This window comes from Crocuta crocuta, unplaced genomic scaffold (assembly GCF_008692635.1).
Source record: "Crocuta crocuta isolate KB4526 unplaced genomic scaffold, BGI_CrCroc_1.0 scaffold130, whole genome shotgun sequence".
NCBI lineage: Eukaryota > Metazoa > Chordata > Mammalia > Carnivora > Hyaenidae > Crocuta > Crocuta crocuta.
The window spans coordinates 2,940,693-2,954,983 of NW_027527920.1; the positions used below are offsets into that span (position 1 = coordinate 2,940,693).

Sequence of the window (14,291 nt, forward strand, 5' to 3'; positions counted from 1 at the left end):
AGGGAAAGGGCAACAGAGCCATAACTCTAGGCATAACTTAACAAGTAACACACACCACTTATATTCACATTTCATTGTCCAGAACCACTCATGTGACTGTTCATAGATGCAAAAGAAGCTGGAATAGATAGTCATCTGCCCAGCTAGAGCTTGGCAATTCTATATTAAAATAAATTCTGCATAATGGATGTTGTTAGCATTCTTTTGTACAACCAAATGTGTCTTCCAGTTCCTGGTACATGGTAAGCATCTATAAATATTTAATTGAATGCGTAAATGCATGAATGATTGCAAAGGACTGCATGGTTTCTCCTGCACTCTTGTCCAGCCTTATTTCTCCCTGTTCTCTACCAACATGTTCTAGCCATTTTTATCTTCTCACTGACAGTTGTTCTTATTTCATTTGAGTTTCTTTCCCCTTCCTCTCCTGTCTCTTCTCCATACCCCTTCTACCCTTCTTCTCTACCCTGGCCCCTTTTCATTTTGACATAATTGTAGAGTTACAGGAATTTTGCAGGAGAAGTAAAAGACCCTATATTTCTTCACCTAGATTTATTTAGTTTTCACCAATTGTCTCAGTATTGTCTGTTTATAGCAAAAAGTCTTTGTTGTATTCAGTTGTCATGCCTTTTTAGGCTATTTTAATCTGGACCAGTTCCTTAGTTTTAGGTTTCATTGTGCATTGACATTGGTTAAGAACATATATCAGTTATTTTTAGTATTGTTCCTCAGTTTGAATTCATCTTATATTTCTTTTTTTTTTTTTTTTTTTTTTTTTTTTTTTTTTTTTATCTTTTATTTATTTCTAGGAGAGAGAGAGAGAGACAGTGTGAGCAGGGGAGGGTCAGAGAGAGAGGGAGTCACAGACTGAAACAGGCTCCAGGCTCTGAGCTGGCAGTAAGCACAGAGCCCGACGCGGGGCTCGAACCCACGAACTGTGAGATCATGACCTAAGCGAAAGTTGGACGCTTAACTGACTAAGCCACCCAGGCTTAGAGAGATGTAGTTGAAGAAAGATGCGGAAGAGATAGGTAGAAGAAGTCAGAGCAAGAGGAAGCGTGATAAGGATGCAGTCTACTGTTGGTAGCTTTGAAGATGGAGAAAGGGGAACCATTAGCTGTGAAATGTGAATGACCTTTAGAAGCTGAGAACACTTACAGCCAGCAAGGAAATAGGACTTCCATCTTATAACTGCATGGATATGAATTCTGCCAACAATGTGAATGAGATTGGAAATAGGTTATTCTCCATAGCATCCAGAAAGGCATGTAGCCCTGGCAGTACCTGATTTTGGCCTGGTGAGACTTGTGTCTGACTTCTGGCCTATAAAACTGGGAAGTTGAGAATGGGTGTTGTTTTAAACTGCCAAGTTTATGGTAATTTCTTACAACAGCAATAGAAAACCAATACACAGTTGTACGTAGAAATCTGTTTTACAGCTGTCTGATATTCCTTTCTCGACCATTGGATTGTTTTTAGTCTTCTTCTGTTAAAAACAATAATGGTACAATGGAAAACTATATGTATGTGAGAGAGAATGGATGGGGATTCCTAGGATTGGAAATCCTGGTCATACATAATGTACAATTCTGCCTATATTACTTGAAGGGGTTATCTCATTTCTCAGTTTCAACAATAATATGAAATTGCATAGTTAAATTTTTAGAATTTTTGTCAGTCTGGACGATATGAACTATCCTATCTCCCTATAGTTTTAGTTTGCCTTTCTCTTATTATCAGTGAGTTAGAGTATCTCTCCTTATGCTTAAGTACCATTTAGATTTTTTTCCCTGTGACATGTACATTTATATTCATTGCCTCTTTTTCTGTTGCAGTTTTTGTCTATTTATTAATGTTTATTTATTTTGAGAGAGAGAGAGGGGGGCAGAGATAGAGGGAGAGAGAGAATCCCAAGCAGGCTCTGCACTGTTGGCAAAGACCCCATTGCAGGGCTGGATCTCGGGAACCAGGAGATCGTGACCTGAGCTAAAACCAAGAGTCCAATGTGTAACCAACTGAGCCACCCAGATGCCCCAAGATGTTAGCCTTTTTACATTCTTATTTTCCCTTTTATGTTGGATCTTTTTATCTTGTTCCCTTAATTGGTCTGAATATTCACGAGCCAATTCCACATTACTTTAATTATTGAGCTTTTATTATGTATAATAATTGGCGGGGCTAAATCTTCCCCAGTTTTCTTTTATAAATCTTTTCTAGCTATTCTTATTTTTCCATATGAACTTTAAATTCAGTTGTCTGAATTCAAGAGGGGGAGAAATCTAGTAGCACTTTAACTTAGATTACTTTAACTGACATCTTTATGATTTTGAATCTTTTCTCTGTGTAGGTCTATTTTTATGTCCATTAAGAGGGTTTTAAAGTTTTTCACTTACAGTTTTTTTTATTATTTCATGTTATATTTATTAGTGGGTGTTTAAGCAGAGATAATCATTGTAGTTAACCATATGATATATATGCTTCTATGCTTTTTCTGTACTTATATAAACTCTTTAGTAGTTTTCAAAGTGTGATCTGCAGAGGTTTCTGAGATGCTTTCAGGGATTTTGCGAAATTAACACTATTTTCATAATAATAAATAAACATTGTTTTCCTTTTTCACTGAGTTAACACAAAAGGAATCATGATTATACTGCTGACAACTTAGCACAAATCAAGGCAGTTTCTCCAAATAGGAATATGGGAAGTATGTAGTAGTTGCATATGTTGGTTGTTTCAAAAAAAAATCGCTGAACAATTGAACTGCAAACAGATCTAGCCTTTTATGAAACTGTGAGAAAATTCATATGACCTAAAATTCACCATTTCAACCATTTAAAGTATAGGCTTTGGTGAGTTTCAGTAGATTGACTGGATATGGCAACTATCACCACTATATAATTCCAGAATATCCTCCTCATGCCCAAAAGAAATTCCAAACTCATTAAACAGTCACTCCTATTCTCTCTTCCCTCAGTCCTGACAACCATTAATCCATTTTCTTGTCTCTGTAGATTTTAAATGGACATTTCATTTGGGGGAAAAAATCGTAAGATTTTGGCCTTTTGTGTCTGTTTTCTTTCACTTAGCATACTGTTCTCAAGATTCATCCATGTTGTAGCATGTGCAGTATTCCTTTTTATAACCAAAAATATTCCATTACATAAATACACTTCATTTTATTTATCTGTTCATCAGTTTATTGACTTTGGATTTTATTTATAGAGTTCTGATGGTATATTTTTATCTAAAAGGACAATTAAATTATTCTTCTGTTTTCCAATTTCATACCTGTATGAAGGTGGATTTTCTTCAAGTATTTCAAACTAAACTGCATACTGCAATGGACTGAGTGCAGAAATGGATATGAGAATCCACGTTTCTTTAATTAATCCAGACATAAAAGAGATTTACAAAAATGTAAAATAATACCCCTCTTGTCACCTCTTTGATTTAAACATATAGTTGTTTTTCATAAAAATGTTACTTATGTTAGCATGTGATATGTTTAATGTTAATGTTAAGTGAATTGAATACTTAAAATAAATACTTAATTTATTTTTAAATAAATATATATTTTTAAATACTTTATTTATTTTTGAGAGAGAGTGAGAGAGCACAAACAGGAGCCGAGGAGGAAGAGAGAGAGAGAGAGAGAGAGGCAACAGGAAATCCAAAGTGGGCTCTGCGCTGATAGCAGCAAGCCTGATGTGAGACTGGAACTCACAAACTGTGAAGTCATGACCTGAGGCAATGTCAGATGCTTGACCAACTAAGCTACCCAGGCACCCCTCAGTTTTAATTTCTAATATGGTATATATTGATAGGTATGACTCACATTGAAGTTCTTTAAGGTCATTATTAATTTTCAAAAGTGTAAACGGCTCTTGAGGCTAAAATATAAATTTGAGGACCACTGCTTTTTATAATTTAAAATGCTTATTCGGAATTACCTAAGACAGCTTTATATGTTTGTAGCATTGCTTTCTATTTTCATACAAATTGGTCTTGTTTCTCTACTAGATTGTTAACTTTTTGAAAATAGGGACCACATAAATTGCCTTTATTTAGTTTCTCAGAAGATCATACTTACTCCTGGAGTAAATGCCCATTGAAGACTTAAAGGGGATTGAAGGATTTGGCTGACCATGGTAGGGCAGCATTTGCTATTTTGACTTTAAAATAAATGCTACATATATATTTTTTATTCAGGTGGAAGAGCACAATGGTCATATCTTTAAGGCCACCCAGTATAGCATCCCTACATACTGTGAGTACTGTTCTTCTTTGATATGGATAATGGACCGAGCCTCTGTTTGCAAATGTAAGTATGAGTGATCTTTTTTTTTTTTTAAAAGGAATTCATCCATCTTTATTGCAGCAGTTCCAGACATTTCACTATAAACCTCATTTTTGCTATAAAATCTTGTCACATCTGGCAGAACACACGTACTTTGTGAGACACCCATATTTCTGTTCTTTGAAGTGCAAAATAAAATCCAGAGACCTGAGCTGACTTCTCTAGGTCCCAGGGGCCCCACTTTAAGCTTGTGGCTAAGAAGGATCTGGGTCCTGCTCTCAGGACTCAACAGCAAAAGCCAGTCTTCCAAAGGTTTTTTATCCACATTTAGTAGCCTGAGGGTCCAATTTGTGTTTCCTTGAAGCAAGAGGAAGAGCTCTTCTGAGGGAAGACAATTACCCATTTACCACACAGTATTTTTATTCAGCCAGTATGAATGATCTTTGAGAAATTTTTTTAACCACTTGGTATTTCTCTTTTCTAAGTTTACTTATATCTTTTGTAACATAAAACAGTAATTCACACTTCCTGATTCTTTAACCTCATTTCACTGTACTCTGTCACCTACTCCCTGTAGCCAAAATTTAGTGTTGTTTGGTCATTGTACTTGCAGCTTAATTTATCTGAAATGCTCTTCTCCCAAATGTTAGTATGACTTACTATATCAGTTAATCTATGTCTTCACTCAAATGTTACCTCTTAGCTCTTTCCTTACTGTTGTACCTAAGTGTCACTCTGTCTCCTAATTCTCACTTCCTTAATTTTCTGTCCCCTTCCTCAGCTTAATAGTCTTCATAGCACTTATCACCACCCAAGATTATGTTAAGTATTTGTTTTATTGTTTGTCAGGCTGTCCCACTACAGAGACCTATAAGGTCAGAAAACTTAATTGTTTCTTATGTATCTTATGTATCCAGTGCCTAGAACAGTTCTGTTATTAAAAATTTTGATAAATATTTGTTGGGTAGATGGGCAGATGAATTAATGAAAATATTATTAGGCTGTAACCAAAAAAGTACTTTTTTCCTACTTGTAATCTTCTTTTTTAAACTTTTTAAAAAAATTTATTTATTTATTTTGAGAGAGAGGGCAAGTGGGGAAGGGGCAGAGAGGGAGAGAGAGAATCTTAAACAGGCTTCACAGTGTCAGCACAGAGTGCAGCATAGGGCTCAAACTCACAAACTGTGAGATCATACCTGAGCTGAAATCACGTCAGATGCTTAACCAACTGAGCCACCCACGCACCTCTGTAATATTCTTAAAAAAAAAAAATTATTTTGAGAGAGAAAGAGAGAGTGAGCAAGCAGGGCAGGGGCAGAGACAGAGTGAATCCCAAGCAGGATCCATGCTGTCAGGGCAGAGCCCACTGTGAGGCTTTGATCTCATTAACTGTGAGATCATGATCTGAGCTGAAATCAAGAGTTGGACACTTTACTGACTGAGCCACCCAGGAGCTCCTTTACTGTAATCTTCTCATTGGAGTATATAAGTCTGAGAATGTGAATAGAGACTTTTCTTCTATAGGTTACCTTGGTTGTGGGTGCTGGCTTATAGAGGACCTTAAGAGTCTTTTCCTGTCATGCCATACAACTACTGTGGTGCTTTCAGTTATTCTGTGAGGTTTTGTTTACTAGTGGGCTAGAATTGAATGAACGAAATGTTAGGAAGGGCTGTGTCCTGTAGCACAAGGATGAAAAATCATGTTCACCATAGTGGAATCACCATTATTAGATATGTTGACTTGTTCTATTGTTCAACAGTGGTTTCTTTTTCATTTTCTTATTGATAATCTAAAAAATTATAGTAAAAGCAAAATAAGAAGTAGTTGGCCATTAACTTGACTTATTTAATGTTAGTCTGAATCCAGTAGCTTTGGTATAAATGTCTCTGTGTTTTAAAACTGAAAATGGAAAAAAAAAACTTTTTTTATGACGTGGGTGGGCTTGGTTTGATTTCTAAATAGAATTAACTTTCTTTGTGATTATACTGGTGATTTCACCAGTACAATGATACAGCCTCCCCTATTTGATCTCGGTCTTGAAGACCTCACAAGTTATGTTTTAGGAGCTCAAAAAAGGATTCTTAGGTGTTGATATCGAGGGGCTAAAGCTGGTATAGCAAAATGACAGTGGTAAGATATGTTTTCAGTGTTCTCCTCTCACTGCTTCTTCCCACTTTGAACTGCCTAACAGCCCTCTTCCTCTTCTCTCCTGCTCCAAGGAATAATTTCTCCTCTGAAACTTTTCTATATCTTTTTTCCCAAAGTTGATAATTATTTGTATTCTGATTCCTCAGAGCTCTATTCTGGACTTTGTAAGATAATAAATAAATAAGGCCTTTCTTAGATCTTAATGTGCTACCCAACTTGTTTTCATTTCAGTAAGGGTCTTTGGTGGTAATGTCTCTCTTACTCTTTAGATTATTCTTAGTAGGTATTTCTGTCACTCTAGCAGGTTGCAGAGCCAGGTATATTAGGAGAGCATAAAGAATTTGTGAGTCAGGTCAGAAAGATAGAAAATACTCTGTAGGAATATGGCAGATGCAGGAAGGAGGAGCAGGCTGTCATGAAAGATGAAAAACTTTTTCGTCTTAGACAGTAGTTAGAAATTTAGGCATGTTTTTCAACTTCAGTTTTCTAAATAAAATGGGTTAAAATATTTTTTTATTCTGGGGCGCCTGGGTGGCTTAGTCAGTTGAGCATCCGACTTTCGCTTAGGTCATGATCTCGCAGTTCATGGGTTCGAGCCCCGTGTCGGGCTCTGTGCTGACTGCTAGCTCAGAGCCTGGAGCCTATTTCAGAGTCTGTCACTCCCTCTCTCTCTGACCCTCCCCTGCTCACGCTGTCTCTCTCTCTGTCTCCTAGAAATAAATAAAAAAATATTTAAAAAAATATTTTTTTATTCTAATACCATACAAAACATATATATGTGATATTATAGCAGTCTCAAATTTAAAGAAATTTTTTATGTCCAAAATAAAGTTGTAAACTTTTTAAGTTCTTATCATTGATGTACAGGCTTTTTAAAGTTCTGCATTCTTAACCTGTTTTTCAGTATGCAAATACGCTTGTCATAAGAAATGCTGTCTGAAAACCACAGCCAAGTGCTCTAAAAAGGTAAGAAATTATCACCTATGAGTAGTAAATAACAGATCTATTGGTCTTTTCTACCTCATGAAAGAAAGCAGGTCCTCTTTGATGGTTTTATGGAGCAGTGTTTTTCAAACTTCTTGATCACAAATCACAGAAATACACTTTATGTCATGATCCGGCATACATATATATAGGGATATGTATATATAATTGATTTGATTTTCCTGGGACTGTATTTACCTTTACTATTTGGGAGAGCTATTAAACTGGTTTCACAACTGACAGCTTATTAAAACACTGCTTTTAAAGATTTGCCATTTCATTAAATATCATCAGTCCTTTAGCAATTGCCTTGAAAGTGGTAGACTATAACTAAAGATTTTTAACATTAACAGCAAAATTCACCAGCCCAGTTGGTGTTTTTATATAGTTCTACTTGGATCCACAGAGATCTAAAAAGTGTTAAACATGTACTTTGACGCTTTATCTTCAAGGAAGCAATGATTTTTGAAAGATTTCAGGCTTTTATTGCTATATAATCACTTTATTTTTACTTACTAGTCATATATGGACAGTTGTAACAATACTATACAAATCTGAACTGTAATATAAATGTGTGTCTGTATTGTTTACAACCCAGGTACGGTATTTGCATCTGTTCCAAATTAGTAGACAAATTATGGCAAGATGTACAAAGAGAAATTTTCTTTAAGGCTTAAAGTATAATGAGGTGGGACATTTGATTTGGGCTTAGGTGAAATAGTTTGTGGCAGACTATTACCCATGCTGAGAACAACTGAAAACAGTGTTGCTGCACATCAGAGAGCTGCCCTTGCAGGTTGCACTTTTGTTGGAGTGTAGATCCTAGAGAGAAGATAAATGCAGGATAGTGAATCTATGTCTGTGAGACATTTTTCTCCTAGTAGGAATTTGTCAATTTTTGCTGTAGAACAAGAAACCATGATTCCAGGCAGAGGACCACATTTAAGAGCCAGAGAAATCAGCAAAACTTTTAGGAATCCATAGGGCAGTGGAGACAAAAGTTGGAATTTGGGATTGCCAGGGCCTGAGGAATCTTGATCCAGGTATAACCCTTAAACTCAGAGCTTTTTCCCTCAAGGCATTTTTCTGAATTCTTAAGCTACACAGGGTAAAAGGCTAAGAAGCTAAACTGGAAAAAAGATTAATAGAGTTTTCTGCAGTTTCACATTGCTAAGGAAAGAAAAATTGGAGTTCCGTGATTCGCCTTCAGAGAGGGACCCTACTGAATATCCTACACTCGCAGTGAGACCTCTAAAGAGAGATAACATCCAGAACCTTTATATTTTATTTATACATAATATCAGATATTAAAAATGAGACAGAAAGAACATATAGACAATATCAGTAGACTCATAGATGACCCTGTTACTGAATTATCAGAGCTGGACTTAAAAACAATTTTTTTTTTAATTTTTAATGTCTTTTTATTTTATTTTTGAGAGGGAAATAACGTGAACAGGGGAGTGTCAGAGAGAGAGGGAGATACAGAATCTAAAGACAGGCTTCAGGCTCTGAGCTAGCTATTAGCACAGAGCCCAACGCGGGGCTCAAACCCATGAACTATGAGATCATGACCTGAGCCAAAGTCGGACACTTAATTGACTGAGCCATCCAGGCGCCCCTAAAAATTTTTTTAGCTAGTATGTTGAAATATAGATAAAAAGAAATTTTTTCATCAAAAAGCTGAAATAATACATTTAAAAAAAAGAGGCAAATGGAGATTCTAAAAATAAAAGCAATTGGAATTACAAACTCAAAAGATGGGCTCAGCAGCATATTGGTCATAGAAGAGAAGATTGGTGAGCTAAAAGATAGGTCAGTAGAAATCTGTAAGTGCAGAAAGCAAAAAAGAATGGGGAAATACAGAGATAAACATGAGAGACATACAAGAAAAGATGAAAGGTTCTTAAATGTGGGTAATTGGAGTCCAAGAAGAAAGGAAAGTGAATAAGAGAAAAGCAAGATTTTAAGAGATAGTGGCCAACACATCAAGTCACAGGTTCATGAACCATTTTTAATATAAAGCGAGATAAATATGAAGGAAGACACACCAGATGGATACTTCTCCAAATGAAAGGAAAAAATAATTCCTTAAAAGCAGTCTGAAAGGAAAAAAAAAAAACCACAAACAACAATCCCCAAACCCAAAACACACTGTTAAAACAGTAGTGAAAAAAACAACTGGCTTCTTGACAGAAATGATGGAAGCCAAAAGACAGTGGCCTGGCATGTTTTGAGTGTTATAATAAAATAAAGCTAGCTCAGAATTTTGTACCTTGTAACAAGAGGTTTCAAAAGTGAAAATGGGGGTGAGGCGCCCTGTTGGCTCAGTCAGTTAAGTGTCTTGATTTTGGCTCAGGTCATGATGATCTCATGGCTCGTGGGATTGAGCCTCATGTTGGGCTTTTTGCTGACAGCACAGAGCCTGCTTGGGATTCTCTCTCACCTCTCTTTGCCCCTCCCCAACTCGTGCACGAGCACACTTTCTCTCAAAATAAAGAAATAAACGTTAAAAAAAAAAAGTGAAAATGATATGAAGATATTTCCAGACAAAGATTCAGAATATGTCACCAGCAGACTTGCACTAAAAGAAATACTAAAGGAGGTACTCCAGGCAGAAGGAAAGTGATCTCGGATAGAAACAGAAATATAGGAAAGAATGAAGTAAAATGCAAAGAGTAAATAATATTTGTAAGTCTAAATGAATATTGACTAAAAACACAATAATGTCTTGTAACACTTAAAATATATAGTTGACCCTTGAACAACAGGGGCTTGAACAGCATGGGTCCACTTATTTGTGGATAAATAGTTATGTAAATATATTTTCTTTATGATTTTCTTTTTTTAAAATATTTAATTTGGAGAGAGTGTACAAGCTGGGGAGGGGCAGAGAGAGAGGAAGTCAGAGAATCCCAAACAGGATCCAGGCTGTCAGCACAGAGCCCAAAGCTGGGCTTGATCTCATGAACCATGAGATCATGACTTGAGCTGACATCAAGAGTTAGATGCTTGGCCAACTGAGCCACCCAGGTGCCCCTTCCTTATGATTTTCTTGATAACATTTTTTCCTCTCTTAGCCGTATACTTAATTATAAGAACACAATGTATAATACATACATGACATACAAAAATGTGTTAATTGACTGTTTATGTTATCAGTAAGGTTTCCTGTCATCAATAGGCTATTAGTAATTAAATTTTAGAGGATTCAAAAGTTACATGAAGGTTTTTGGCTGCATAGGAAATTGTGTCCTTAACTCCTACATTGTTTAAAGGCCAACTATATAGAATTAAACTGTCTGACAACAATAACAACACAAAAGGTAGTTGTGGTAAATGGAGTTAAACTATACTAAAGTCCCTGGGTTATCGGAAGTGGTGAAAGTGTTCAAAATACATTAGACTTTTATAAATATGTTACGGATGTTTGTTGTAGTCTTTAAAGTAACCACTAACAGAATAGCAAATGAATACATGTCTTAAAAGCTAATAAAGATGGGAGAATGGAAAAACAAAAAATATTTGATTAACCTAAATGAAGACAAGAAATGAGAAGAACAAACAAATTAGGTCAGAAAAGGAAATACGTAGCAGATTGGTAGGTATGAGTCCAAATACATTGGAGATTACGTTAGATGTTAATAGGCAAGGTACTTCCAGTTAGAAGGCTAAGTTAAAACCAACTGAAAAATCTCAATGATATGCTGTTTACAAGTAACATTCTTAGATATAAAGATACAGAAAGGCTGAAAGCAAAAGGATAGATTTGTTTGCAAAGACTAACAAATATAAAGGTGGTGTACCTATACTAATACTAAAGTGTATTTTAGAGCAAGAAACATTTCAGATGAAGATGTTTTGTAATGATAAAATGGTCATCCCATCAGGGAGATATAAAAATTCTAACCTTATTTATTTTTGAGAGAGAGAAAGAGAGATCTTGCACAAGTAGGGGAGGGGCAGAGAGAATCCAAAGCAGGTTCCAGGCTCTGATCTGTTAGCATAGAGCCTGATGCAGGGTTCGAACTCCTAAACTGAGATCATGATGTGAGCCAAAGCTGAACACTTAACTGACTGAGCCACCCAGGCACCCCAAAAATTCTAACATTAGAAGAGACTTTATTATTGCTTTAGTATCTAGCAGACAAAAACTTAATAAGGATGCAAATGATAGGAAAATAAAATGAAAAAACTTGATCTAGTTGATGTGTACAGAACCCTACAGTCTTTTCTTTTAAAAAAAGTATTTTTTAATGTTTTATTTATTTCTGAGAGAGAGAGACAGACAGCATGAGCAGGGGAGGATCAGAGAGAGAGGGAGACACAGAATCAGAAGCAGGCTCCAGGCTCTGAGATAGCGGCCAGCACAGAGCCCGACACGGGGCTTGAACCCACTAACCGTGAGTTCATGACCTGGGCCAAAGTCGGAGGCTTAACTGACTAAGCCACCCAGGCTCCCCTCCTGCAGTCTTTTCAAGTGCACATGGAACAGTTGAGAAAATTGATTGTATGTTGGGTTATAAAACAAGTCCCTACCAATTTCAAGAGGATTGAAAATGTTAAGTACATTTTTTGACCCAAGTGATATTAAGCTCTAACTCAACATAAAGATAACTAGATAATCTTCAAGTACTTGGAAATTAAACAATGTTCTTATAAATTAAAATAAAAATGAAAAAATATTTTGAACTAAATGATAAACTATGAATAGGTACAAAAGTTGTGATTAGAGGACTATCGCTATTTTAAATACATGCAATTAGAAAGGATGTAAAGAAAGAAATGATCTAAACTTCTAACTCTATAAGATGGGGAAAAATAACCTCAGCATATTTAATCCAAAGGCAGTAGATAATAGAGAAGATAATAAATAGATAATAAAGATAAATAAATGAAATAAAACCTACAAGGCCAAATTTTAGTGCTTTGGAAAGACTGAAACAATGGATAAACTTTTAGCAAGAGTGATCAATAAAAAGAACTTCTAAAAAACAAATTGTTATCATAAAAATGTATGTATCATTACAAATACTGTATACACTAAAAAGGAAATTAAAGGCTGTTAATGGATACCTTGATGCTAAAAAATTTGAGAATTTGTTTAAACTAAGAAAAATAGAAGATCTGAAGAGTCATATCAATTAAAATAGAGTCAGTAATTGAAAATCTTCCCACCAAGAAATTCTAGGCCTGATGTTTTCTTAAGTAACTAGTTACCAATATTTAAAAAAGAAACAACACCAAATTTCTATAAATCCTGCCAGTGAATGATGAAAGAGTGAATACTTCATAATTTTTTTCCCCAAACTGACTTATGAAGATAGCAAAACCTTAAAGTCAAACATGAAGGGATATTACAATAAAGGAAAATCCCAGGTCAGTCTATATCATGGCATATAAAAATATATTAGCATATATATAAAAATCTCTTAGCATTTAAATCTGTGTTAATGGTAAAAAATGAAAAAAAAACTTTGTGGTAATTTGGTTTTTAGTCTATGAATATAAAGTCGGTTTATCATTCAAAAATCAGGTGATGTGAACTTCCTTTGAAGATGGTGAAATAGGAAGATCCTAAGCTCACCTGATCCCATGGATACAACTCGATAACACCACATCAGTGTAAATAACTCAGAAAATGACCCAAAGACTGGCAGAACAGGCTCTCACAGCTAAATGTAGAGAAGAGGCCACATTGAAGAGAGTAGGAAGAGAGGAGCTGTGGTGGGAGCTAAATGGACCCATAGGACAGTGTGGGAGAGAGGGACTCCATGGGCACAAAGATGGGAAGGACCTATGCCGGACACCCCAGGAATGGGGTACTCACATGGGGAAGACGAATCCTCATAGCATTGGATTTGAAAACCAGAGGAACAATCAGTGGGGCTTAACACTAGTAAATTTAAAAAACAGTGGGTTGGCTCTGAGAGAAATGGGAGAGTAGAGCCCTCACCCTTAAAGAGACAGAAGAACAAACAGCCTTGCTGAGATACAGCACAGCAGCAGCAGTTTCAAAAATGCATGAGGTATCTGGGAAGGATATTTGTTTACTAATCTCAGAATATGTCCTGGAGAGGTGAGGATCTTTGCCAGACTTCTACAAGAACAGAAGAACTGGTGGGTGCCATTTCCCTCCCTGTCCCCCAGTCTATATATACAGGCTCCTATGAGAACCAGCACTGCAACAACACTCTCCCCTTAGCTTGCTAACAGTGTATCCTGCCCCCATGTTTTCCTGCCTAAATGCCCCCTCCAGTATACTCTAGATTAGAGCCCATCCAAAGTGGTGCCTTGAGCCTGGCAGTGTGCAAGCAGCCCTAACAGGGACTGGCATCACTCCAAAATGACTCCTGCCTCAAGGAAAGTAGAAGATAACCACATACACCAGTACGGCTGCAGCCCAGCAGTGGGCTGAGTTCAGACATCAGGTCTGACTGCAGGCCCTACCAACCAATGAAAGCTTTTCAGGAGACAATACAGGGAAAGCACCCTGTAGTTTGGTGCTGCTGCATCTCTGGCCATTTCCTTGTCTGAATGAACTTAAAGCCAAGGTGGCCCCAGAGTGGCCCACTAGTAACACAGGGGCCAAACCCTGCTCACAACAGACAGTGAGAGCCATTGCAGATGACTGGACGGAAGGCAAATATGACTCAGCTACAACAGCAGGGTGCATACAACATACATAGGAGACACTCTGAAGCACCAGGTTCTGGTAAACAGGAGACATTGCACTGTAGGCCATTATAGGACCTCTTCTTCATAAAGTCATCAATTTCAAGAGCAGGAGATGTAGTGGACTTTCTTAACACATAGGAACAGGTGCAGAGAGGTAGACAAAATGAAGAGACAGAGGAATAT

At 36.6% G+C, this 14,291-nt stretch overlaps 1 protein-coding gene across 6 annotated transcripts in view; it reads left to right on the top strand.

Annotated features, from left to right (window-relative positions):
- Positions 1–14,291, top strand: part of MYO9A (myosin IXA) — a 256,379-nt gene that overhangs the window by 186,886 nt on the left and 55,202 nt on the right. For all 6 annotated transcript variants that reach the window (XM_077746199.1, XM_077746212.1, XM_077746209.1 and 3 more), the window contains 2 exons: positions 4,210–4,321; positions 7,351–7,412. In XM_077746199.1, coding sequence (XP_077602325.1) covers positions 4,210–4,321; positions 7,351–7,412 — 174 coding nt within the window. The remainder of the gene's footprint in view (positions 1–4,209; positions 4,322–7,350; positions 7,413–14,291) is intronic.